Source organism: Schistosoma haematobium, chromosome ZW, assembly GCF_000699445.3.
Source record: "Schistosoma haematobium chromosome ZW, whole genome shotgun sequence".
Classification (NCBI taxonomy): domain Eukaryota; kingdom Metazoa; phylum Platyhelminthes; class Trematoda; order Strigeidida; family Schistosomatidae; genus Schistosoma; species Schistosoma haematobium.
Window position 1 is genome coordinate 38759499 of NC_067195.1, and position 27202 is coordinate 38786700.

At 37.5% G+C, this 27202-nt stretch overlaps 1 protein-coding gene across 2 annotated transcripts; it reads right to left on the reverse strand.

Moving 5' to 3' along the window:
* Window positions 1-1786: 1786 nt before the first annotated feature.
* SENP6_1 (Sentrin-specific protease 6) lies at window positions 1787-26894 on the reverse strand (the record flags this gene model as incomplete). 2 transcript variants are annotated; one of them, XM_035732593.2, is made up of 12 exons in its annotated part: window positions 26711-26894; window positions 26347-26672; window positions 26174-26317; window positions 23587-24032; window positions 19787-19926; window positions 18468-18746; window positions 14622-14714; window positions 13081-13285; window positions 9363-9430; window positions 8106-8174; window positions 4221-4380; window positions 3512-3661 (listed from the first exon to the last, which is right to left on the reverse strand). In XM_035732593.2, the coding sequence occupies exons 1-12, from the start codon at window positions 26752-26754 to the stop codon at window positions 3512-3514; spliced, it is 2124 nt and encodes a 707-aa protein (XP_035586950.1). In that variant the 5' UTR covers window positions 26755-26894. The 2 variants fall into 2 exon arrangements, with proteins under 2 accessions (XP_051071361.1, XP_035586950.1); XM_051211316.1 differs by having other exon boundaries at window positions 1787-18746.
* Window positions 26895-27202: the final 308 nt, after the last annotated feature.

Consider the following 27202-nt stretch of genomic DNA (forward strand, 5'->3'; position numbering starts at 1 on the left):
TCCACTGAAAAGTATAGATATGCATTGGTTGCAATTGCATGACGCCATGAAAATGGCGGGAACAGTCAGTTGTGGGTTTGCGAAACGTCCCGCTTTTAAGCACTGGGTTTCTTCTGGTTCCTTACAACTCATTGAAGCCCGTCGGTGTACTCCGGGTGACCGTGAGTTTGACCATAAACGAAGGATGTTACGCAATGAAATTGGGCAAAGCTTGCGTAGGGACCGAGAAGCCTGGTGGTCGATGCGTGCTAATGAGCTGGAAGCAGCAGCTGCATCTGATAACTACCGGAAGCTCTTCCAGCTCATCCAAGCTACTGGCAGCAAGAAGTCTGGTGTGAGTGAAACAATCTGCGAGGATGATGGGATGCCAATCACTAACATCCATCGACGTCTTGGACGGTGGGCAGAATTTTTCGAAGGGCAGTTCAACTGGCCTGCTGCTCCGGCAACATCGGTCAGACTATCCTGCCCTCCATGGCCGGTGACGACTGATCCACCAAACGAGGAGGAAGTCCGCAAGGAACTCCAACTCTTGAAGCGTTACAAATCATCTGGCCCAGATGACTTACCTCCGACTCCTTTTAAAGATGGTGGTGACTTTTTGACTAAGGAATTGACGACGTTGTTTACAAAGGTTTGGGAACTAGAGAGTGTACCAACGTCATGGAATGAGTCGATATTTGTCCCTATCTTTAAAAAGGGTTCACGTCGTTCCTGTAACAACTATCGGGGGATAAGTCTACTTCCGATTGCGTCCAAGCTATTGGCTTCCGTCATACTTCGTGGGTTGTTCAAAACCCGAGAAAGATTGACTCGCGAGGAGCAGGCTGGGTTTCGTTCTGGTCGAGGATGTATTGATCATATCTTCATGTTAGAACACCGCCATACTTATCAAAGGCCAACAATCGTAGTGTTTCTTGACATCAGGGCTACCTTCGATTCGTTGGACAGGACTGTTCTCTGGGATTGTCTATTGAAGAAGGGTGTGCCTGAGAAGTTTATTAACATCCTAAAAGCCCTATATACAAACACCTCAGGCAGAGTGAGGGCATACAACCACCTTTCTCCATTGTTCCATTCGAGCAGTGGGGTTAGGCAGGGTTGCCCAATCTCACCATTCCTCTTCAACTTTGCCATCGATGATTTTCTAGAAACAGCTCTGATGAATGTATGTAATGATGGCGTGGATCTGTTGCCTGGAGAAAGACTTCTCGACCTTGAGTATGCGGACGATATTGTCTTACTGTGCGATACTGCCCAAGGCATGCAATCCGCACTTAATCAGTTGGCAATCAGTGTCCGTAGGTATGGTATGTGCTTTGCACCTTCGAAGTGCAAAGTACTTCTACAAGACTGGCAGGATTCTAATCCTGTACTCACTCTGGATGGTGAGCAGATAGAAGTAGTCGAGAAGTTCGTGTATCTGGGTAGCTGCATAAGTGCTGGTGGGGGTGTGAGTGATGAGACCAATGCACGAATAGTGAAAGCCAGAGCGGCTTAGGCCAATCTGGGCCACCTTTGGCGCCTTCGTGATGTTAGTCTGGCTGTAAAAGGTCGGATCTATAACGCGTCGGTGAGAGCAGTTTTGCTCTATGCTTGTGAAACCTGGTCTCTCCGAGTTGAGGACGTTAGACGACTCTCTGTGTTCGATCATCGCTGTCTCCGAAGGATTGCTGACATTCAGTGGCAACACCATGTCAGTAATGCAGAGGTTCGGCATCGTGTGTTCGGACACAGAGATGATAATTCAATTGGTGTCACCATCTTGAAACACCGACTTCGGTGGCTTGGACATGTTCTACGAATGTCGTCCCAGAGAATTCCACGTCGTGCATTACTTGCCGACTCTGGAACTGGTTGGAAGAAGCGGAGAGGTGGTCAGTGCATGACATGGTGTCGTGGCATGAAAGCTGTACAGGACTGGCTTGTGTTGGCCCTTCACGACTCCCTGGTTGGGGTCCGAGAGATGGTGCTACACAGTGGCTAGAGACGTTATCAGATATGGCTCAGAATAGAAGCCAGTGGCGATCCTGCTGTAACCTTTTACTTTCTTCATAAAAAGTGGTTGTGTCTCCTTTACCTGAAAGATTTCTTCTGATTGTATCTCGTTACTACCACATTACCTTACACCAATCTCTTCGTTATTGTTCCCTTTTTCTTTTGCGCTCCTTAGTTGTTTTTTTATTTCTCTTCGCATTCTCACTGTTTTGTGTGGCGCATATATATTGGCGCTCTCTTGTACTAATATTTATGTGTTCAAATAAAATAAATAAATAAAAAGTTTTCCACATCGTTGCGAGACGTTAGTCTTAGTCGTAAATGTCCGTTGTTCGATCTGTTTCGATGTATGAACGTTGTGGATAGAAATTTTAAAAGACGTACACTATTGTAGGATAGGTACATGAACTCTTCCGCCCGAGGACAACCTTCGATAGGCAATAATCTGGCAATGTGAGATCATTCAATTTAGATTACTCAGGTGGCATATTTCTGTTTGAGTAAGACGTCAGTGAAATGAACTCGTCTGAATGTCTTGAGGACTACATTAGTGTTAGTTGGGTCTCCAACAATTCGAAATGCTTTAGAACTACAGTGGGCCAGTTTTTAGTCTGAACATATGGAGGTAAGTAGTTCAGCACACTGACGATACTCACCTTGGCAGCTCCATTAGCATTGGGCGATAGATAGACGACAGAATTTTGACACGAATGAAAACCTTGTTTGGATTTTGTACTTTCGTCGCGTATGTTGAACAAACGGTGTCTGTCTGTCTACAAACGAGCAAAGACGTTCCAAGGTACTTCGCTGTTTTCGCATATGGCTGTGCAACACTTTACTGGAGGTAGGAAACACAGGTAGGTTCCTCAGTGTTATGGCATACGTTCATAGAACTTTATACGCTTTCGGTATCAGTTACTCACCAATTTTGTAGTTTAGTGTTTTTTGAATTCCTAACTGAATTCAATGGGTTACATATAGTCAGTAGTGCATCAATCAATTACACATGATTGGTCGATATATCCACTAATAACTTCACCTGTGTGGCATACAATGCAGTTGGGAAATTGGAAAATACAGAAACATGCACAAATACTCATTATTAGTTTCCTGCTTTTATGAAAATAATAATAGCGTGCAGAAAGAAAAACTTTACAATGACCGTTATGGTTGGTGTCAGTGATGTATTACAAATAGTAAAACTATAAAATCACACAGTAGTGCGTTCACAGTTAGTTTTAACAAATGTATTAAGATTCATTTGATGATAGCCCAGTGTTTTAAAATAAGTCGAAGGCAAATATTCGACTGAAAGAATTGTAATACAAAAAGTGTCAATAATAGTTTAGTAGTAGTCTCCGAACCAATCACACTGTCGAAAAAGACAATCGAAATGCAAGAGGAACGATGGGAGTGTATTTATATACAAGAAGATGGGGTGGTTATATCCATTTGAAGAATTGAATTTCGTAAGTTATTAAGAGGAATAGTGTTACAGTGATTTGTATTGGAATCAATTTTTAGCCTTCTCCCTCAGTGTACGCTCTCGTAGGTTAACCAAAAGGTCACGGATTTGGGCACGCTTCTGGCTGACAGTAGCTTCTGGAAACCAACCAGCCATTTCGTGTTGGAAATAATCCTTCGTATAACTTTGAACAGGTTTCTAAAAATATATTAACCAGTGGTAAAAAGGCGAATAAGTGATAGAGTTAACTTTTCGGTCAGTTATTGATAGATTATTTCACGAAAACACTGTCGACAAAAGTAAACTGCAGGGTCGCGTATGAAACAATTTAAAGAGCAATCCAATAAGTATATTAGGGGTTACAAGTCATCAGTTACTAAGGTAATGCATATAAAGAAATGGACAAATGATCATTAATATGGATAGAATTTTCTGATATTATTTTAGAAATCTATATAAGCGAATATTATACAGAAGATGAGAGTTTACACCCAAGTATACACAGTAACTATAGTACAAAGATTGGTTTCCGTAGGTTTACATCAGAATGAGCACACTAGGTACATAATAAACATATAATTCTAACCACAGGTACGATTCATTTGTATTAGGCCCAGCCCATCAAGCGAAGGACCATACACACTTTGATAGCCTGAAATAAATGACCGATATTCAGATTTACAAGTTACATGTTAACAATAACACATCAAGTTTACACCCATAACTAACTACGGTATGTCAAAACAATTAAATTCACCTTGAAAAACATTTCCACGTAATGAAGTAGGTAGATTCCACAATCAACCAGGTTACTCTGAACAGGCACTCGAGGACTAAAACCTCGAATTGTATCCTTATCGAAGCGGAGAACACCATCTTGGGCTGATCTGCGAGTATTCCATTCAGCTTGTAAATAACTGAAATAAAAAATAAAATATTTGCATTTATATGTGTTTATTAGTAGTCTACAATATAGTGGGATTAAAAACCAATGTTACATTCTTTTACTCATTGTGGTTTTTGTTCAAGATACGATATTCTTGTATTAAGTTAACATGAACTATGCTCAACATGACATGCAGCATACGATTTGTTATAACTACGTATTTCTCATATATGTGACTTTGTTCTAATTAATAATCAAAATGGGTGTACTGTCAATATACAAATGAATTTATTGTTAACCAGGGTCGTTTTTATGTTTTGGGGTTAATAAATCACTTGTACCGGTCTTGGTGTTCTTTACGTCATGGGAATGGCAGTGGTTCACCGTTTTACAGGTATAAGTAATAAGCGATTCTGACATAACAATTATCGACGACTAGATAGAACAACTGACGACAGGAATTTCGGAAAAAAAGAAAACAAAACAATCGCTGACTGGGTCAATTTACAAGCTTCAGTTTCCAACATAACTGTCTGTTTCCAGTTATAACCCAGTTTTCAGTTCAACTTACCCCAAATCCTGTTTCCTCAGTTATAAATATAATTCTGCTCTTATTTATCAAGTCTCTGTTACAATAAACGACGCGGTTACTAATGTGAGAACATGTCAGTTTCAGCAGCAAAAGTAAAACGGATGCTTCAGTTTATTGAAGATTTATTTGTTAATCAGATCCCACTTAATGCTCATCGGTGCATCGAACGAACATATGCTTAAACAATCAAATTTGGAATCGCACTCAAAAGTTCTAGATACACTTAACGAGTTAACTGATACAGTAAGGAACAGTTTTGTGAATGAGGAAGAGGTCAACAAATTCCTTAATAATAATCCTCGCACAAAATACGATGGAGTAGAAAAGAAAACCTGCTTCTTATACTTACGTTTCAAAGGTGATGAAATTGCCGGAATAATTAATCACAGACTAAACTGTGCGTTGAAAGTGACCTACTCAGCAGCAAAACTTATGACAGTATGGCAAACGAACTGCTCACTTAAACAAACCAAAATCGACAAGTCCTCTTTTCTTAATAGCTCCAACTGCATTTACCAATTCACATGTACGTGCCAAACACATACATTGGAAGAACTGAGAGGAGAGTGCATGTACGAATTTCTGAGCATGTTTCAAAAAACTGCGAGGGACTAAGACTTTCAACAACGCAATAGCTCGACATCTACTTGACACCGGGCACACCGTCGACATTCCGCACGCTTTCAAAATTATCAACAGACAAAGAAGTACGACCACCCTCCGTTTTGCTGAAGCCATTGTGATCAAAAAACTTAAACCGGATTTATGAATTCAAAAAGAGACTTGAATGAACTTATCACTACCGTGGTAACCCCCTTTTTTGTGTGCGTATTTTGGTTATTTGGGTTATTTTATTCATTTATTTATTTTAAAATATTTATACTCCTCCCCTATTACATAATTCTTAAACCACATTATTATTATCAGTATGGGGGTTGTGGAGATTGTTAAGTTTTTTTGGTTGAGATCATGAATTAATTGATGTTAGACCACCGTTGGAAACCTGGAAGAACTGGACGGCCATTTTGTCCTAGGAGGAGTCCCATACTAGGACGAAACGGCCATCCAGTACTTCCAGGTTTCCAACGGTGGTCTAACATCAATTCATGATCTCAACCAAAAAACACATTATTATTCACACATTTCCACCACCTGATCCTCTTAAATTATCTTAACTTTTCAAATTCGATTTAATTATTACGTAACCTAACTTATGATTATCCAATTTCATTAATCTCCAAAATCATCATACAATTTATGGACTTCACTAAACTATTACACCACCCACCCTGAATTAATTCCTTTTTTAACCTCTGACCTGTTCTAGCATATATATATAGTTATTATTGTAATCCTGTTATTTACACTCATCCATGTCAATTGTTTACACACTATCTCGATGTAAAAATTCTATCACATTTTTGGTTTGTAAGCAACTGACGACAAACCTCGAAATAATATGAATTCATACTATTCTGCACCAATATTTGTTCTTGCTTTATTTAAATTCATAAAGTGAACCAATTGCATGAAATCCTTAATAATGTTGACTCTGGACAATGTTCAAATGTTCTTTTGTCACATCCCTCTCATTCTAATTATCCAGTCACGTCGGGTGGGACAAATGTTTCAAATGAATCAATTTCTGATCAAATTCCTAATGATGTCATATCAGATGCTGACTATCTTGATGATTCATTATTTCTTATGAAGTCCTTAATGAGTTTGAGAAAAATGTTTCGAATGTATCAAATTCCAGCGATATCATAACAAATGTTGCTTGTTCTCACGATGCATTTGTTTCTTGTGAAAAATTAGTCAATATGATGCACGAATTCTCAATGGGTTCAAATCTAATTATAGTTCTAATGGACCCATATCAAGTGTTATTTATCCTCACAATTCACTCACCTCTAGTCAGTGTGAGAAAAATGTTCTAAACGAGTCACACTCTGATCACATTTCAGATGTAATTGTAGCAGATTTTGGGTGCTCTCACACCTGATATATGTGTTACATAGAATCCCTCCTCAATGTTATGATAAATCAATCGATATAACAAGTGTTAGTGGAGCAGTCGCGAAACCAGATTGCAGAGCATGGAAGTCGGAAGGTTAAATATTTTATTTATTTGTGTCTATTAGTAGTTTTCTAGTTAGTTTAATTAATAGAGTAATTAACAGTCATTATTATGCCTTATTATAGATAGATCTATCGAGTGATATTGTGATATGTAGTCATTTGTGGTTAGACAATGTCGCTTAGATATTCGCAAAGACAGCGAATCAACTTTCTTCTCGTTGTAAAGTAATTATTCCTAGCAGTTACAGAAGGAGAAGTAATCTTTTTTGTTCTTGCACAAGACTAGTTTGTTCACAGTAAACAATAGTCACCCAATTACTGGTACGAGTTACTCTCCTTAATAATTTTTCGTCTCCAAACATTTTTCACAACTGTTATGATCTGGGTTTATTTACACCTCCGAACATGTTGTTCGGTAAACAACCATGCGCTTGCTGCTTCTTTCTATTCAAAGTTAAATTAGGCACACTAGTATAACTCTCTTTAACCAGGTGCTTTATACATATGAGTCGATTCCTCTTCAAAAAAGTACTTCTGGTCTAACTGAGCGTCTATTCTTAGGGTGACTTGATTGTATTTAATTAATTCTGCTTTATTTCATCTGATAAACTCTTCGTATACATCCAACTAGCACATGGCAGTGATTCCTTGCAATAATCTCAGTAACGATTGATTAAACGGTACGATAATACTACGAGTAATCTGGTGAATGCTAATATGTTTGATCAACTGTGCCAATGCTAACGCCAATAATAATGGGGCATTGCAGTAACTTGCTGCATGTGCATACACGAGACATTAATAAATTTTCCTGTCTAAAATCACAAATTATATGTTTTAAAAGTCAAGTCATATTTCTACTGAAATAATCAAAAACTACAGTCACGGACTAGTGACCTGTGACAACAATAAGATGTCGAGTTTAATCAAAGAGGTTTCAGTACAGTGAAAATTATCTGAAAGTTCAATACGAATGTCTCTATTTGGTGGGACAGTGAGATCTCAAGGAGAATAATGTTCGTAAAGTAAGATTTGATGGCTTTATTGAATAAATAATGCTGAAAAAAATAGAGGTAACTTACTTTCGAATAACATGCAAATTGCCAACTCGGCTTTGACAAGGAAGCGAATCGAATAGTAAAACACATGGCCTATTCAGGGTTTTTTCAAAATAATGGGATTTAGTAACAGTTACAAAGAAAAAATAAAGCTAACTAAATAGAATATATACATGTGAGAGTGATTATAAAGTCTCTAAAATATCAAGTTATTTACTTGCCACAGGGTTATATTTTGGACCAACTGATAAACATATTGAGGTACGAGTTAACGTCAAGTATATGGTATTAGAAATACAGTATACAACTGTGAACCGAAAAGTTTTTGGTACAGAAACAAGAATATGAACTCTATGTAACTAACAATACAAGTTAAATAGAAAAAGGAGTTGCTTAATTTTCACATAGTAGTTCGACTGAACAGACTGAGTCAGTCCGTCAGTGACAACGTAGAACTTCGTACGTACGTACATCAGTTCGAGTTGCCATACCACATTAGCACAGAGATGCAGTTGTCGACTCAAATCTCTTAGTGATAGAGGTAGTAAGAGTATAAACAGTAATCGGAAACATTAGGGTTTGAAGTTTTTATTTGAGGAGTATAATCCAGTGAAATGAATTTGGAAAGAGAAAAAAAGGGGACATGAAGAAATCAGGAGATTAGAATTTGGGAGAACACAAAGAGTAGATGCACCTGCGCCATTACAAACGATTTTGAGCCATGTCATTCAAGGTCTCGAACCATCGGTTTCTATCGTCTCGCGGATACCAACCAGGTAGTCTACACCTACCAACATGACTCAGTCAACTTGTCAGTGACTTCATGGACTTGTGCCATGTTTTGGTCTGGTCACCCCTAGCATTCTTCCAACCTACTCCTACACCAGAAAACATCGCACGTCGGTGGTTGGGCATACGTAACACATATCCCAGCCATCTCAACTGATGAAGTTTTCCTACTTCCTAACTGATTTGTCATCCTTACCTAGTACCTGTGTCCTAGCAACTGAGTTACTTACTCGGTGGTTCCAGAATATACGAGCAATGTTTTGAAGACACCTATGATCGAATGCTAGTAACCTACGAATATCCTCTAATCTTATCGGTCATGTTTCACTGCCATAAAGTAGGACGGAACGAACTGCTGCGCAGTATACACGTCCTTTGGTTGATAGACGGAACAGACTGAGTAATAATTCCGCACATGCAAACTAGACTTATGTTCCAGTAAGTAGATTTGGGAATATTGATTTCTCCTATGGAGTAACAAAAACAACTTACATTGCGTTAACACCACGTTGACGAAGCCAGGCTAAACGTCTTCGCCGCCACCGATCAAATGCTTCACCCTAGAATGGAAGAATAGGTCCCGTGTTGACAATCAATAATTGAAATAATAATTTATTTATGTAGTGAACACTAACCGTGCATAGCCGACCCCAGAAAAAAGGTGGAAAACCGTTCGGTCTAAAAGGTGTGTTTACGTGAGGCTAGTAGGTGGGTAACAGTCGTGATTGAAATTTGTGGGTTTCTGATATAATGGCGGAATAAAAATATTTTCCATTTCCATGATATACCACTATAATATGATAATAAGATCGGTGACTGAGACTATACTACCACTAGATTGGATACTCGATCGATACGCTACACACAAACTGGGATAACGTCATATTAGATACACGAATCACAACTAAATATAGAGAACCAGAGTGTAGACTAAAAAATACTTTGTTTGACACAATTACACCCAGCATGGAATCGGTGAGTTTAGAGTAGAAGTCAATAACAGGAGGGAAATCACACATTTAATGGTAAGTTGAGTATTTTTCAGTCTACACTCAGTGGGTAGTCACATCTTGCTTTCCCTAGTTTACGTCAGTTCCTTAACACTCAAATCCTCATACAACAACAGTTTATTAGATACAAGGTAAGGACAATCACGCTGTAATGTTTCTCAAGGTTTGTCTCCAGAAAAGTCACTTCTAGTTCAAAGTATTAGATGACAAAATCTGGGAAATTATGAATGGGAATTCAAAGCGTGGGAAAAATATATTTATGTCAGATAAAGTCGTAACATAATAAACGTTGAAACAGGGAAATTATCAGAACCGAGGATCTGTTTAAACTAAATAAACATACAACTGGAATTAAATAGTTAATTAAATCGGTTTATAGCTAAGTGGCTTGAGTCGTTATAGAAACCTAAAAATACCAAAAATACTAAATGTACAGTTATTTATACAAGCATTGAGGGAAAGTACAAGACATTTTTTATCAGTACTACATTCACCATTCATTGCTTATTAGTCATATAGATGACTGACTAATTTTCTGTTACTATTCGTCATTCGACACTCACTTATCACTATCAATTCCATACAAATTACCTCTAATAGTTACATCGTAACAGAAATTCTGTTTGGAAAAATGAACAGATAGTACAATTCCATGGTAGCAATGATTATGATTTGTAGTCAAACAAGAAGTACAAAGATTACTCATCATCAATGTATGGTTGTACATATTGTGACAAATCAAACTGGTAACGAGTGTTTGCTTTTCAGGCACCGATTGATTATTCGTTGTCGACAGTTTTCTTTTGGTGTTGGACAATAAATTTTTGTAAAGTAGTCTAGCCGTTTGTTGTGCTTCAATAATGAATCGGATTTTATTCAATTTTCTGACTCTGTGAATTGGGACAGTTATATTAATTGTTACGTCTATATTTTGCAAAAACATCAACACAGTAGTCCCTGCATCTGTTTATTCCTCTGTACATGTTTTCAGAAATAGATATATGTCGAAGTAACTCTTTTTAACACGTAATAAAACCATGGACTGTGTCCAGAAGTATCATTTGTTCAACTGTTTTGTTTTTAATGTGTGGTCCCGTAACCAGATGTTACATTAAAACACTACTGAATTAATATCTATGGGACCATTAGTAATTGCAAAGAAAATACTATTATTCTGTTGCAGATGCAACACTGATGACAGATCAGGTCTTTCCTTGCATGCTCAGATACAATATCAGCTAACAATGTTAACACCACCTAAAAGGTATATAAAGTAAGGTATTGTAGATCACTAAAGTAGATGATCTATATCGGATGATTGGCAGCCAGCTGGAGTTGGATCAGCCGGCTAACCGCATGGACCAGTCAATGGCGTGCGATTAACTAATGCGCGTTAGTTGTCGTTGGTTTTGACGAAGATCGGTGAACTGTTTGATATTCAGTGACCCAACTGCCGGATGATTTGGCTATGACTCAGTGACATTTCACTGGCCCTACAGTATCTTCCGTACAAGAGTGAATTATTAAGATGTTTTCGTCAGACAAGGTAAACGACACTGTTATTAGAAAAGGAAATTAATTATCTGCGAGATACAAAAATTAAGTAGTCATCAATTAATACTGATACTAACAACGAATAACTTATGGATGTACTGGCAAATATGAATTATGGAAACATGCTTCAAGCTTAATCGACTGACCGTCTGTAATACGATCTCTGGAGATGGGGAACATTGTATAAGAGTGAGTTCTTGTAGAATCAACTTGACTTGCAATGTAGATGAACACTGAACACTTCTCGGATAACATATGGAGAAAACTCTACGTCGTTAAGGGGTTAACAAGCAAGATATACTGCTCCAGCCACTAAGATTCAGTGTTCAGATGTAAAATACTGCGCCTCAGTAGAGATGAGTGACTGCTATCATTAGGATCATTCTTTTCACTCGAAAATTACTAAGGCCTACCAACGACTGCAATGAAGACGTTAAAGATCAACTCTACGATAGGCTGCAGTCAATCGTTGGGAAATGCCCAGCAAAGGACTCGACCGTTCTCATGGGGGACATAAATGCCAAGGTTCGAATGGACAACACCGGATATGAAGACATCATAAGACGACACAGACTAGGAGAAAGGAACGAAAATGGTGAGAGGTTTGCGGACCTATGTGCCTTCAATAAACTGGTCGCAGGGGGCACCATATTCCCACATAAACGCATACACAAAGCCACATGGATTGCACTGGATCATACTACACAGAACTAAATCGAACATATCTGCATCAACGAAAAGTTCAGGAGGACGATGGAAGATGTGAGAATCAAGAAAGGAGCTGATATAGCCTCAGATTATCACTTGCTGGTCTCCAAGATGAAACTGAAACTCAAGAAGAACTGAAGAACGGGGCACACAACATCACAAAAGTTCAATACACCCATTCTTCGGGATACTGACAAACTCAACGAATTCAAGATAGCCCTTAGCAATAGGTCCCGGGCCTTTTACGATTTACTCAATAGAGAGGGAATGTATGTCCTATCCACCTCCAACGTCTTCTCCCGATTTCCTCTTCAGCTCGAAGCTGGTTTGATCTCTCCCATAGTAGGTCGTTGTTGATGGTATCCGACCTACAGACATTGAGTATCTTGTGTAGACAATTGTTTATAAATACTTGTACCTTTTTGATAATGGTTGTGGTAGTCCTCGGAGTTTCAGCCCCGTACAGTAGGACTGTCTTAGCGTTAGTATTGAAGATTCTCACTTTGATGTTGGCTGACTGTTGTTTCGAGTGCCATATGTTCTTCAGTTGTAGGAATGCAGTCCTTGCTTTGCCCAGTGTTGTCCATTCCAACCTTGACGTTTAGGTCTCCCATCAGGATGGTGAGAGCCTTTCTTGGGCACTTTGCTATGATTGATTGCAGCCGCTCATAGAACTGACCTTTACTGTCATTGTTACTATCATTGGTAGGTGCATAACATAAATAACATAAATTATGACGCCCCATGGTGAAAGCCGAGATTCTTCGTAAGTCACGAGGCTGATGCCTTTTCTAAGAACCATAGCAACAATTTTTATAGGTACATGTAAAACTTGGCATGAATATATTTTAACAAAACAGATGCAAAGCTCTCAAATTTGAATTTTAAAAGTTTCGGGCAATTGTATAAATGTTAAAATTTTCTGATTGATTACTTACTGGAGTGTCAGTAGGCAACCTTTGAATAACTTCTTCACCAATATCTAGGGAATTTAAATCGTCGCCTGAGAAGTTGATGAGATCGACATTAGTAAATTTTTCTGTCAACTGGCAGAGATGATAAACTTCTTCACGATAGAGAGCCGTGTAACTGACCATTCCCGCCATCCATGGATAGCAGACAAGACCAAGAAACCAATGTGCACTGAAAGAGTTTTAACAATGACGACCAATCAATCTGAATATACAGAATGTCATGCGGTTTATAAAAGGTAAACAATCAGAATCAGTGACGGTGGATTAATTTAAATACTAAAGAACAATAAACAATTGTAGTAGTGACTAAGTGAACAAATGTAACTAGAACTATATTTTTAGTATAACCTATCTACCAAGTTTAATGTACTTGATTTCCGTCAGTATTTCTAGTGTAAGAGTTCATGATACGACTCGCCTAAACAAATCGACGTAGATGAAGGAATATTCAAACTTTTAAATCAATAATTAAACGATCATCTGATTACTTATTTAAAAATAAACTGACAGTAGTACATACCACTATCAACATAAATGACTTTCAGAAACATTAAACATCCAGTCTAGAAATTCAACAAAGAAAACGGCGTCGAACCTATTTTAAGTTTAATCATTCAGAAGAAATACTGTGGTCATATTACTCGGGACTTCGTTGGACGAATTGTGTTATGTCGTGGGGCAAGCATTCAGTGGTTAAGGAATACATTTTAAAATCACACTTTAGATTTGTTGTGTGTTTCGTTAACTTTGATTCGCTCAACTGCATATTGTCCTCAACTTTCTTACCAAATAAAGTGAACACAAAATCCAAGTACATAAACCTGTACTCGATAAATGAGTTATATTATTCTGGATTATGATATATTTTAGATTTCTTTAAAGGCAACATGTTGTTTTACGGAATTACTATTCTGTGAGTTGTTACAATATTATATGTTGATAATTCCACAAAATGTAATTACATATCGTACTGAACAGACTTCTATTATTAGTCTCAACATATGTAGACAAATATTTTCTACGACAAAGGTGCTCATTAGGGGGGATTTTCCGTCAAAATGAACAAACCATTTGATGCGTCCAACCACATAATAATTCTGACTAATGGAAAAAACAAGTTTTCTGATTGTTTATCGTAACAATTCTACCAAGTTAATTGACTGTTCAGTATTGTTTTGTAAAATAGTAGAGTAGGTGAATGACCTTATCAACACAGTTAAAACTAACACTGAAATACGAGGTTCATGAGTGGTTATACCAAAGTTTTTCATGTAAGTGGTCCATTTTTTACGTGGTCAGTACTGCGAACAGCAGTACTCTTTGAGACCTAGACATTTTCGAATGGATTCTGAGTAAACTACTGAGGATTGTGATACTAGAAAAGTTTGACAACACTATTGAAAAATTTGAAAAATGTTCAATGGTAAACCAAATAATCCTAAAAATTCAATTAGCTTAACATAATTCAATCCATGTTTAAAAAAATAAATTTTTCAGAGACCTACCATTCGTTAATTGGAATAATAATATAATCTTTACTGAAAAGATCGACTCGACGTGTCCATTTCGCAACATTAGCATGCTGAGCAAAAATTGTTCTATGAAAACAACATGAATTGGAAATGGAAGAATTGAATATTTTCTGAAGGGTGTGGTAGTATCTTGAGAATTTTTTTGAATACTTGTCGGATTATTTTCAAATTTCGTTGAGAATTTGTCAATCATATAAACATAGAGAAAATCTTCCCAACTAACGCTTACTCGTGTCATGCGGTTAGCAGAGATAAACGTAATTTGATGCAATGACATTACAGTTGAAATAATTTCGTAATGATCATTAAGAACTTTCGATGCGGATGAATAAATTACTGATTCAGTGAGTACAGCAAAATAGCAGAGATAATGCTGCACAGTTTCTCCTTAACAGAACAAACACCACATTATGTTATTAGTGAAATCGAGAGAAATAAGTTGACCAATTATTGTACTCAACTTTCCTGTTATTAATGATTGATATTTTAGTCTTTATCTTTTTGTTCCTTGATATCCCTATGAGGAGTTGTAAGAAACTTACACGCTTAAATGATATATAAAGATGTCAATTTAGATTAGTTAATGAGTTGTATTCTAATCACTTTTGTGACATGTTTGGTATCTTTCGAATTGGTGAAATCAATAGTTATTTTTGTTCGTGAGTTTTAGAAGTATTTTTCATGCATTCACCACCTTATTTTTAGGGTATATTAGTGATTGGACAAGTCCACCTTGTTTTTCGTATAGTCTGATAAGAAACAACAAGGAAATGTCATGGATATATGGAAAATTAATTTGTCATAAAGCCTACAATTCGTTAATGATCGTATGGAGATATTTCTACATCATGAATACTGTTTTAATGCGTTATGAGCTTCTCAGATATGCTAAACATCACCAATGGGATTTCTTGCTGTTATAGTTAGTGCTGATAGTTGTAAAATGTCACGAGACAAAATCAAGGATAAGCATTTAGTAATTGAAAAAAAAACATGATCAATATGTTTTTTAATGTGGTGGCTGGCAGCCGTATTCACTGAGTAATTAGAATTCGGTGAAGTGGAATTTATAAAAATAAAACGGTTAACCTGGAACTCGTGAGGCAGTAACAAATAAAAAGTCGATAGATGGAATGTGTAACAATTCATGAGGTTGAGCCATGTTATGCAAATCCTACCACTAACTACTCATAAGAGTTATATTCTGGTTAACATAGAATTAGGTTAGAAGGCTAAAGGCGGCCAAGTGAAGACATGGCATGAGTTCATGGAGTCACTGACAACCAGTCTGAGCTAGGTGAGTTAAGGCAAGGTTCACAACTGTTTCCAGTCACAATAGTCGTAATCCGTGGTTTGGTGACAAGGGTCAAAATCGATCCCATTGAAGCAATCAAACTGATTATTTATATTTCTGTAAATGTTGAGCTCATTATCATTCTGCACAGTTTATTCTTCGGTTTCACATGTACTTTTTAATATTTAACTCTTAGTTAGATTTTCACCAGTTTTCCCGCTTCCCGTGTTTTAAATTGTTCTCTCGGTATGATAATGTAAGACACGACAACCCGATCCCATACATAATTGTTATAGATCTCAAAGTTGCCAAAGACTGACTGAGAACAACAAAGTATGATGGATTTAATGAGGTGTTTACTCCAATAAAAAGTGATTACAGGTTTTGCCAGTAGAAAACCAGAGGAGAGGAAAGTTTATTAGAAAATGAATATTATTTGTATAGAGATATAGTAAGATCTTAAGGCACTCGCAATTTTAACCGGAAGACTCCTTAGGAGGGACAATCGTTTTTCTTTCGGAACTTACCAAACTATTGATTAGAGCACTTCAATACTCACAACTCATTAGATCCCGAAATCAGTATATCACTTCATATCTGTTGTCAGTATTTAATCGACTAGCTTGAAATGCTGATTTAGACTTCATCTTGTTAATACGCAGTACTTCTAATGAATATTGAGTCTGCTTATATTTTGTGTATAATCTTGTAACTATCTTCATTCCTCCATACAAGATCGTTATTCTGTTAAGATCCTGATTAGCAATAAACGACTTTGATTTTATTATGGATACAGTAACTTTCTATGCTGATATAAATAAATCATTTCAAATATGCTTGGAGCAACTTAATTAACCGGATACAGCCTGATATATACAGTTTAAAATTAGGGTCTTTTTATTTAATATAATAATAAATTGAAAGGTATTTATTTATTTGAACACATAAATTAGTACAAGGGGGAACCAAATATATGTGTGCCACACAATAACAATGAGGTTATGAAAGGATAAGGAATGTAGGGTGAGTATAATAAAAGAAGACCAACAATGAACGGAAACTAGTGTGTGAGAGTGAAATAATAATGGGAGAAACAGTTCAGTCAACAAAAATACAACTAGAAAAAATTGTTTCAGTTAAAGAAGTTACATTCACTTTCATGAAGAAGGTAAAAGAAGGTTACAACACGATCGCCACTAGCTTCTGTTCTGAGCCATATCTGATGACATATCAAGCTCCTGTGTTGCACCATACCTAGAGCCCCAACCAGGGAGTCGTGAACCAACAACAGAAGCTAGTCCTGTAAAGCTTTCTTTCATACCACGACACTATGTCGTGCACTGACCACCCCTCCTCTTTTTCCAACTGGTCATTGAATCGGCAAATAATGCACGATGTGGAACTCACTGTGATGATATTCTTAAGACATGTCCAAGTCACCGAAGTCGATGTTTCAAGATGGTGTTAGCAATTCTTCGGAGACAACGATGACCAAGCACAGTAGGTGCTACCAGTCTTGTAAAAGTACTTTGCACTTGGAAGGTGTTAACCACATGCCACACCTACGGACACTAACTGCTAACTGATTAAGTGCGGACTGCATGGTTTTGATATCATCGCACGGTAACATAATATCGTCCACACACTCAAGGCCAAAGTGTCGTTTTCCAGATGACAAATCCACACCACCATTACGTACATCCATCAGAGCTGTATCCAGAATCGCATCAATGGCAAAGTTGAAGACGAATCGTGAGATTGTGTAGCCTCCCCACTGCTTGAATAGAACAATGGAGAAAGGTGGTTGTATGCTCTCACTCTACCTGAGGTATTCGTATATAGGTCTCTTAAGTTGTGAATAAACTTCTTAAACAAACTCTTCTTTAATGGGCAATTTCAGTCAACAGTCCTGTCCAAAGAAGTGAAGGGAGCACTAACGTTAAGAAACACTATGATTTTTGGCCTGTAATAAGAATGACAGTGTTCTAAACTTTGAAACGGAGTGAAGATCGGATGGATGCATCCTCGACGAGAGCGAAAACCATTACGTCTCTCGAGAACCAATATTTGCCGGGTTCTGAACTATGGTATGACTCTATAGAGGTGTGTTACGGTTGCGTTAAAAATTATTGGTATACATTGAAAATCAAAGCTTGAATATATGCAACGTGAAAATGTGAATGTTGCATGTATTTTCGAAGTCGTAAAAGCAATATAAGCTTAGTTGATGTGTCTATTACTTGAATAGTTATCATATTTTTTATTGATATGGGCAGATGATGAGATATGGAAGAGAGAGTAAGATTGGTTATTGTATGGTATCCGATACAATTTATGACGATAAACAGTGTAATAAATACCTGTAATTTTGAAGTGAGATTTCATTTTAAAGTGAAAGTAAAACACAAAAACACATAACATTAAAAACTCTAACGAACACATATAATTTACGAGGAAAGGAACGTAGATATAATACAAAAAATAACATTAATAAAAACACCAAACTTCGTAAGATTTGTACATACTCATCTGTGGTTTCTGAAGTCTTTGGTAAATTAGTTGAGAATGTAGAACTACGTACATCACTCGATATATAACCACCACTCGCCAGCCGACTGTAGAAAAATACATTGAACAAATAAGTGGCTTGTTTTTGGAAACTTGTGAGCTTTTCGAAATACAAAAATTTGAGATAGAAGTTAATTATAGCATCATTTAAAAGAGCTCCAGGTGCAAGACACTCAATATCATTATTGGTTATTGTTATACTGTCAGTAGACCCAGGAGGTTTGTAGTCGAACTTCCTATAATCAATAGAACAAGATTAAAATATACACACTGTTCATTTGACACTAAAATAAATGAAAGGTCCAACATGAATATACAATAGTGTTCTGTGCATACAATTTATATGTGTAGACGATTATTTATTTATTTAAACACATAAAAATAGGTACAAGAAGGCACCAAATAGATATGCACTACATAAATTATTCGATTTGTGTGAGGGCTGAAATACTGCCCGGGCACCGAAACCGAAGCAGGTGGTTTTCTTAGGGGGCTACACCCCGAGCCTTTGACCTAAAGGTCTAAACCACAAGGCAGTGAAGAAATGTTAGGAAATGCATCCCTATGGTAGCCGGTGACCAACAATAGTTCCATGCCCTATTTGTTCCCTCAGAATCCTAGAGCCCATGTGCACCATTGATTTGGAATCAGGGTTTTCCAAATCTCCTAGGTGGGTGCTCCGTTTCCACCACCCGGTTAAAGTGCCAGACATCTGCTTTTCTTTCAGTTTCGTAAACAACACTCCTGCTGCGAGAAGGAAGCGAAAAGGACTTCCTTGGCAGTGGTTTTATGCATGTGGCCAAGTGAGTGAATTTCGAGAGGGAAAGTTGACTTTCCCCACTTTCGGCTGTACCAGGGCATTTGGGGGCTAGAAGTTGGCTTAGAAACTAAATCATTTAGTCGCAATAAAGTTTAGATACCAATCATCCTAAGATGATAATCACACAAATTACAAACAAATAATAACACAATTACACTAACTCCCTTGTCTATAATCGTGTTTAATATACTATGAATGATAGTTACTGACCAACAGAAATCATTTTTATTCAGTTGTAAAAAGGTGTTGTTATAGTTAATGATGACAAAACAGCCAATAGAACTATAAGTGTTAATTTCACCGGTATGTGCGTCTATGTACATTTCTAATGACTTCTAATATTTATCATTCTATCAGTTGACTTGATGTTACATGATGATAACGTACAACGTTAAGCAACTTGGCAAGTGACAAAAAAAGTAAAATGTTATTATAATCACATACTTTAAGACTTACAAGGAATCGTCATCAGGATTCGTAGATGATTCAGTTTGAGGATTGCCACTGTTAGTCAAAGCAGATGACCTAGCATTCTGAATCCATTCGCCAGTATTTTCTTCACAGAGAATGATTAAATCGTCACATTCTTTATTACACTTCATAAACAATTAAGAAAAAAAGCATTGTAAGGAAATAGGGTCACTGTCAAGTGCTGAATAAATTAAGTTTAGATTGTGAAGCATTAGAGTCGAATAATAAAAGATACAATGGTGATCAGAGAAACCCAGTTAATTTAATCGAGCTTTTTCCTGAGAGTTGAAAGGTTTTCATATGGAAAAATTATGTCTCGTAATGAAAGCCAAGTCACAGGAAGGCAAGAAGCTGAAGCTCCTTAAGACCTGTAAAACAACAATTTATATAAAAACATGACATCTCCAGGCAGTGTGAGAGACCGAGAGGACCATTTGAATAGTCACAAAGGTGATAAGATACAACAGCACTCGATAGCGTGGATAGAATAACCTTGTAGAATTTAACTGACACTATAAACCACTTGAGATTTTCACTATCACACGGAACTCCTACAACTTGTGTCAAGACAAGGCTGCTTAATCTCACAGTTTCCCTCTCTACTAGCTGTTGACTGGATTATCAACACCTCCACATCTCACGAAAAGCACGGAATTCATTGTACATGTTGAACACAGCTGAGTGAGTTGAACTTTGTAGATTACTCAGTACTGTTATCACATACACAGCAAGAGATGCAGACAAAGATAGCCAGTGTAACAGCAGTCGCCTCGACAGGAGTATGTCTCAACATTTACGACGGAAAAAGCAAGACCCTTTAAATATAACACAGCGAGCACCAACCGAATCGCACTTGATGGAGAAGTTCCGGAAGAGGCGGGTGCCTTTATGTACCTAGGGAGTATCATTTAAAAACAAGAGGGATCTTATGAAGTCGTGAAGACACGTATTTGCAAAGCAAGGGTCAATATCCCTACAACCGAAGATCACCTGGAACTCACAACAAGCGTCACCTGAGACCAAATTCATAATCTTCAATACGAACGTCACGACATTTCTATTGCACTGAGCTGAAACTTGAAGAACTACTACAACCACAATCGAAAAGGTACATGTATTCACAAACAGCTGTCAACGCACGATACTCCAGATCCCTTGACCGGAGTCCATCAGCAATAACCTACTGAGACAGATAACAAACCAGCTTCCAACTGGAAAGGATTAGGAAAAGACTCTGGAAGAGGATAGGACACACATTAGAGAAATTATCAAACTGCGTCACGAGGCGATCCGTAATTCGGAAGTAAGAAGAGGCAGATCAAAGAACACAGTGCAGATAACTGGAGGAACACCTTAAGATAATGAGCAGCAGTTGGCAACAACTGTAAAGGAGAGGACAAGGTAGTTTTTTGTTGGTCCTTTGTGGGAGGCCTATGTCTTAAGAGAGAAAGCGAGCTTAATTAAAATCTGCACTACCCGATAACTGCAATAAGTGCATTGTTTTTATTTTATAAAATGATAAAAGAAAATCATGCAAAAAAAGTTCAATTTACTGTTCGTTTGGTTCCGTAACTTTTTATCGAAAGACTGAAAGTCATTTAGGGATTTAATTTCTACATGCTTTTACGGGTAAGAACCAGCTTTTCTTTAACATCATCCGTCCTCAATCCACAGTCACTTAAGATATCAAGGACTTTGTCACTTGTCTAACAAACGTTTGTTTTATCAAATAGTTGCATAATAATTACAATCTATTCTCATTGAAAAGATAGTTTCTCTATAGAAAATGATCATGTATTGACGTAAACATGACGATGTATTTCTTTCAAATTTAAGGACGAGAAAGGTGAATTAATATTTTACAATTAATGGACACGTCAGTACAGACTTCTAGTGTGCTTTAGGATGAGGTCAGAAGTGGGAGGATATTTCACCGAAAAAATTCTATTACTTACAATTAGTAAGTAGTTAATGTGCCAAATACTTTAAAAGTATTAGGTTGGCATACAAAATCAAGTGCAAACCACTAGTTGTTTTTGCTAACAGAATGTATATTTCAATACTTTTACCGTGAATTCTACCAGTTCATTTGACTTACCTAAGTTACCTGGGAGAAAGAGCATGATATCAATAGGATCAGTTTATTAGGTGGTAAAAAACTGACTAATATCAAATTATCAGAATGAGTTTTGTGGAGATTTTAGTAAATTTCACAGGCTGAAATCACGAGTCAGTTGAAGCTAGACCACCATTGAAAACCTGGAAGCACTGGACGGCCGTCTCGCCCTAGCATGGGACTCCTCAGCAGTACGCATCCACGAACCCGCCTCCTGAGGGGCTCGAACCCAGGACCTACTGGCTTCGCGCGCGAGCACTTAACCACTGAGCCGGCACCCGATGGTGTTAATGTCTAACTTCAACCAATCCACGAAGTTGCGCCATCGAACACCAATGTCTTCAGTGAGCTGATATCTCACAGGATCTCTCTCAGGAGAACCTCCTGGAGTTCTAGTGAGAAGCCGTCACCAGTGGAGTTCAACCAGGTCTGTTGTGAGATATCAGCTCACTGAAGACATTGGTGTTCGATGGCGCAACTTCGTGGATTGGTTGAAGCTAGACATTAACACCATTGGGTGGCGGCTCAGTGGTCTAATGGTTAAGTGCTCGCGCGCGAAGCCAGTAGGTCCTGGGTTCGAGTCCCGCAGGAGGCGGTTTCGTTGATGCGCGCTGCTGAGGAGTCTCATGCTAGGACGGAACGGCCGTCCAGTGCTTCCAGGTTTTCAATGGTGGTCTAGCTTCAACTGACTCATGATTTCAACCTGTAATATCAAATTCACCAAAATTTCGGCTCGTCTAGTATTCCAGTATCCTAAGTCAACCTACCAACTTGTATAAATCCAATCGATAAAGCAGAGGACTAGATCTATTAAGATAGGTCCATTAAGCTAAAAATCCACTTTCTTTTCAACACGGGGAGCTGTGAAGGATTATTTAGACATTATACAGAAGGTTGATCGGAGCCACTAAAATGTTTAAATTTGATCAATAAACTGAATTATTGGCAATTCAATCACGCTGAAAACACGCCACACCAAGTGTTTTCATATCACATGATTTGCTATTGAAAAAGTACTTAATCACGACTGAAACGAGTTACAGGCGTTTTTGTAGAAGAAGCCAGTTTACAATACTGATAGTTTTAAGAAGAATGAAAAATACAAAGAAGACAAAAATCTAACATGTCATTCGGAAACAGTATTAACTAAGTCCTTAGTAGGATCCCAGACATAGAAATCCGATGCGCAACACACTAACCAGGAAGTTTAATGTTTTCTGAAAGTGGTAGCAACGACTATACACAATTACGATTTCTAAAAAATTCAATGAATAGGAGGACGAAAGACTTAATTGAAGACAATTTTAAGTGCAGGCTGGCAGTAACCACTGGTAATCAGCAAATCACGTGCAGCTGTTTCATTTTTATTTAAGATTCATAAATATCTTCATAATGTAGAACATAATCAGTACGTCAATGATTAAAATACAGTTGTAACATCGATCTTGCATAAACTACTCAACTAGAAACTTATCCACCATTACAAGTAACACAATGCGAGATAAATGTAACAAGATTCTGAGTGAATAACCTAAATTTTGTGGTCAACGAATTAAGGAGTGAAAACATGCCGAAAAAAGAGGATGAACAATATCGACACCACACAAAAATTAGAACAGGTTTATACTACTATTGGATTTACGATATGTGAAACGATCCTGTAACTTACTTCACCTATTGTCAGTTTTCCTTGGATAGTATTTCCGCTTTCCTGAGGAAGTGAACTTGAGTTATTTGTCAGTTGGATACCGGAATGAGTAAGAGTATTTATCACATCAGTCAGCAGACCTCCCTCATTTGTGTGTTTGTCAACTTGGGATGAACTAGATTCCAAATTTGAAATGGGATACTTATCAGACTTGGTTTGAGTTTGATCGACTTGGTTAGAAATCTGAGACTCACGAAAAGTTGAATTAGTCCTTTTAGATTCAGCACGTGGCAGACGAAGGCCACAACTAGAAAGAATTTCTCTAGCCTTTTCTGCACTACAATTTATGTCACAAGATCCATTTTCACGAACTCGATTGGCTAAACCTTCGAGATCATCTACTGTTACATACAACAAGTCGCTAGCAGATGGTTCCCGGAATACCAAAATTAACCATTTGACGCTTGCTTTAAAATGAATAAATGGGAAGGGTTTGTCAAACCATATGATCAAAACACTTTCAAAAAAATTACCTCCCTAAATAAAAATGTTTATTAAAGAATCTAATAAAATTAGTTTTGTGTGGACGAAATAATGAGTAGAAACCATGTAGTTAGAAAACTAAGGATTTCATTAAGATTAAAGGAGAACGGTTATTACTGAACGCTTTTTGGTCTAGTCAACAAAGACTAAGTCACTGCTTGCTACAACGAATTTTGATGAACTAACCAGTGCTAAAGTACCCTATTTATGGGTCAGAAAGAAGTTAAATTTTTAATTTTTAGACTTTTGTCAACAGTAATGGATACTAACGGGTAGTGAGGACATAATCTGGTTGTGTAGCATGTGAGTTTGAAGATTCTTAAAAACATGACTGAGGTTAAAAATGGATGTTTCAAATGTGAGTTTACCTAGGGATTACACTGTTTATATATTAATCATCTGTTTGAACAAAAACATTAGTACAAAGGAGCATCAAAATACATATGCACCACATAAGGTAATTATCACTAAATCTATGTGGTTTGGGATACTGTCCAGGTCTCCAAACCAAAGCAGATGATTTACTTAGGCAGCTAATCTCAAGCCTTTAGCCCAGAGGTTTAATCCACAAGGCGGTGAATCAACGTTAGGAGATGCGGTCTTCTGATAGCCGGTGGTCATGAATAGGCTCAAACGTCATTTGTTCCCTTAGTAGCGTGGAACCTATATGCACCAATGATTTGGGATTACGGTCTTCCAGTTCTTCTAGGTAGATCAGCCGTGCTCACTAACCCGGTTCAAGTGTCCGATGTTCACTTTTCGTCCTCTCAATTTCATAAACACCCCGCCATGAGAAGGGAGTGAGTAGGACTTGCCTGGTAGTGGCTATATTCGCGTGGTCATATGGGAGCATTTCGGGAGAGTGGACTCTGCATACACTAGACGGTAGTAGGGTATTTGGGGCAGCTAAGTTATCGTGACAGTATAATTGATCTGGTCTGCAAAGAGAACTTGTAATTCTTCAGGCTATGTAACTAACCAATATCGTAGAAGATCAATTACAAATCTATTTACAAATAATCAAAATATTTAACAGTGGATATCCTTCTTGTATTAAATCATTCTATGAGCATTATGGTTTATATCTGTTGTAGGAGTAGCTGAGATATTGAGAAGTTTATGATCAGTTAGAGAGACGGAATCAAATGAGGCAGAAATGAATGAATTAACTACTGCATGTTCATTACTGATATCGACAATAACGAGGAAGGACGATGGTTGATGAATGTACGTACATTGGTCGATCATATAGTAGGGCGTGAACAAAGAATTGTGACTATGGAACTATGCTCAAAGTTCTGGACAGATGAAGCGAATAACTGTAACGATGATCAAATCAGTATACTATCCCTTTTTGAGACTATTACACAGAATATATTTCCTAGTACAGCTGGTCAAGCTCTAGGAGAATACTGAATAGGAACACAGGACATATCCCTACAAACTGGTAAGAAAACAAACTCATGTATCTTTAATAATGAAACTGATATCCTATAAGCAGCTTTGAAGTACGTGGAATGGGTATGGTTATTACCTAAAAAACACTATTGTGCTAACCGGATAGACCCTTGTGGGTTAGTGAAAAGCGATTGCATGTACAATATATACTGGGTATGGTCAGAGTGCCAAGAGTTACAAGGGCTTTCGCTTGCATCGAATAATCGTTTGCAATGAATAGATCACACCCAGTAGTAGCCACATAAGGTAAAAAGTAATGGAGTAGGGAATGTCTTATTATATTCATGGTGATTTAACCTATTGCTATTACAAATTTTATGCTGTTTGATTCCACTTTAAGCGTGTCATTCTAATGGTTCTCATGGTGCCCATGGATTTAGTAGTCAGGTCAGTTTATGATATAACGTCGAGAGTAGTGCTTACATATGAACTATTAGCTCATCACGACAGTTGGGTGATCAATATCTGTTTAGTTACCTAGATTACTAATGCATGATGAACACTTTACTGTTCGCTGAAGCTAAACAATATTAGGGAGTTCGGTTACGTAACGGAAAATGAGTGCTCCTCAGTATGAAATCATATGATAACTGATCAAAAAACTCACGCAAAATGAATTCCTTGATTCTAAGCAATTCAGAAAGCTGTGTCTTGAAAGAAATAGATGGTTTGACGAAAATCACTTGGAGGGTTTCGCAGAAAACAAGCATTTCCATATTATTGTATTGGATGGTGACACTAGTCCACACGCCTGGGAAATAGAATACGTAAAAGGCTTACCTTCTACTTTCACTTTGCATGAAATGGAAGTTGAACTGATGCAACAATCTTCAGCACGGCCATCAAAAATCCCTGACCTTCCGATACTGAATATGTTAAGAGGAACAAGATGGTTGTTGTTGGCCATCCTTGATCTCTTCAGCGATGGTGTGCCATTGGATGATGGTATGACAGGTTCTGTTTTAGCAGAAGACTTCAGAGAGGTATCAGATAAATCAATAACTTTGTTGCACATAGTACACCTGAAGTCAGTGGGACAAGCAAGGCCGTGACAGTTTGGTTGAGGACACTTCCAAAACCTTTTATTTTTTTCTTCATGAACAGTTCTGTGGAAATAAACCTTTACAAACACGTAAAAACATACGGTGACTTCCCACCCAGCGCATCTTGGATCTCTCGTAACATCATAATCTGAAGGCCAATGAAACGCGCCTTCTAGGTCAAATTCAAGTTTTAATGAACGAATTCAATGCCAAGTGAGTGAACTAACCTTTTTCCTTGTTTTACTTGATTTCTCAGCTTCGAAAGTAGGTTCTCAATCTGCTGAAGTTTAAAACAACTCGTTTTACTCATTGAACAATTCTCTGAAATCAGGCAAACATCAAGGTTTCTAAATGTTCAGACGAGGTGTGGTTTAATGCATAACTGTTATATCATCCCGATATCGCTTTATCTGATTACTATTTATAAGGTCAAGATCATTTTGGAAAGTAGAATAAAGCTATTTAAAGTGGTATTACTGATAGAATTACGGATAAAATTTGGTGACCAATAGTTGTTGAGGAGAACAAAAACTATGGAATGGATTTTAATGAGAAACAAAAAAAGATGAAAAAATTTCATATGGATAGGAAAT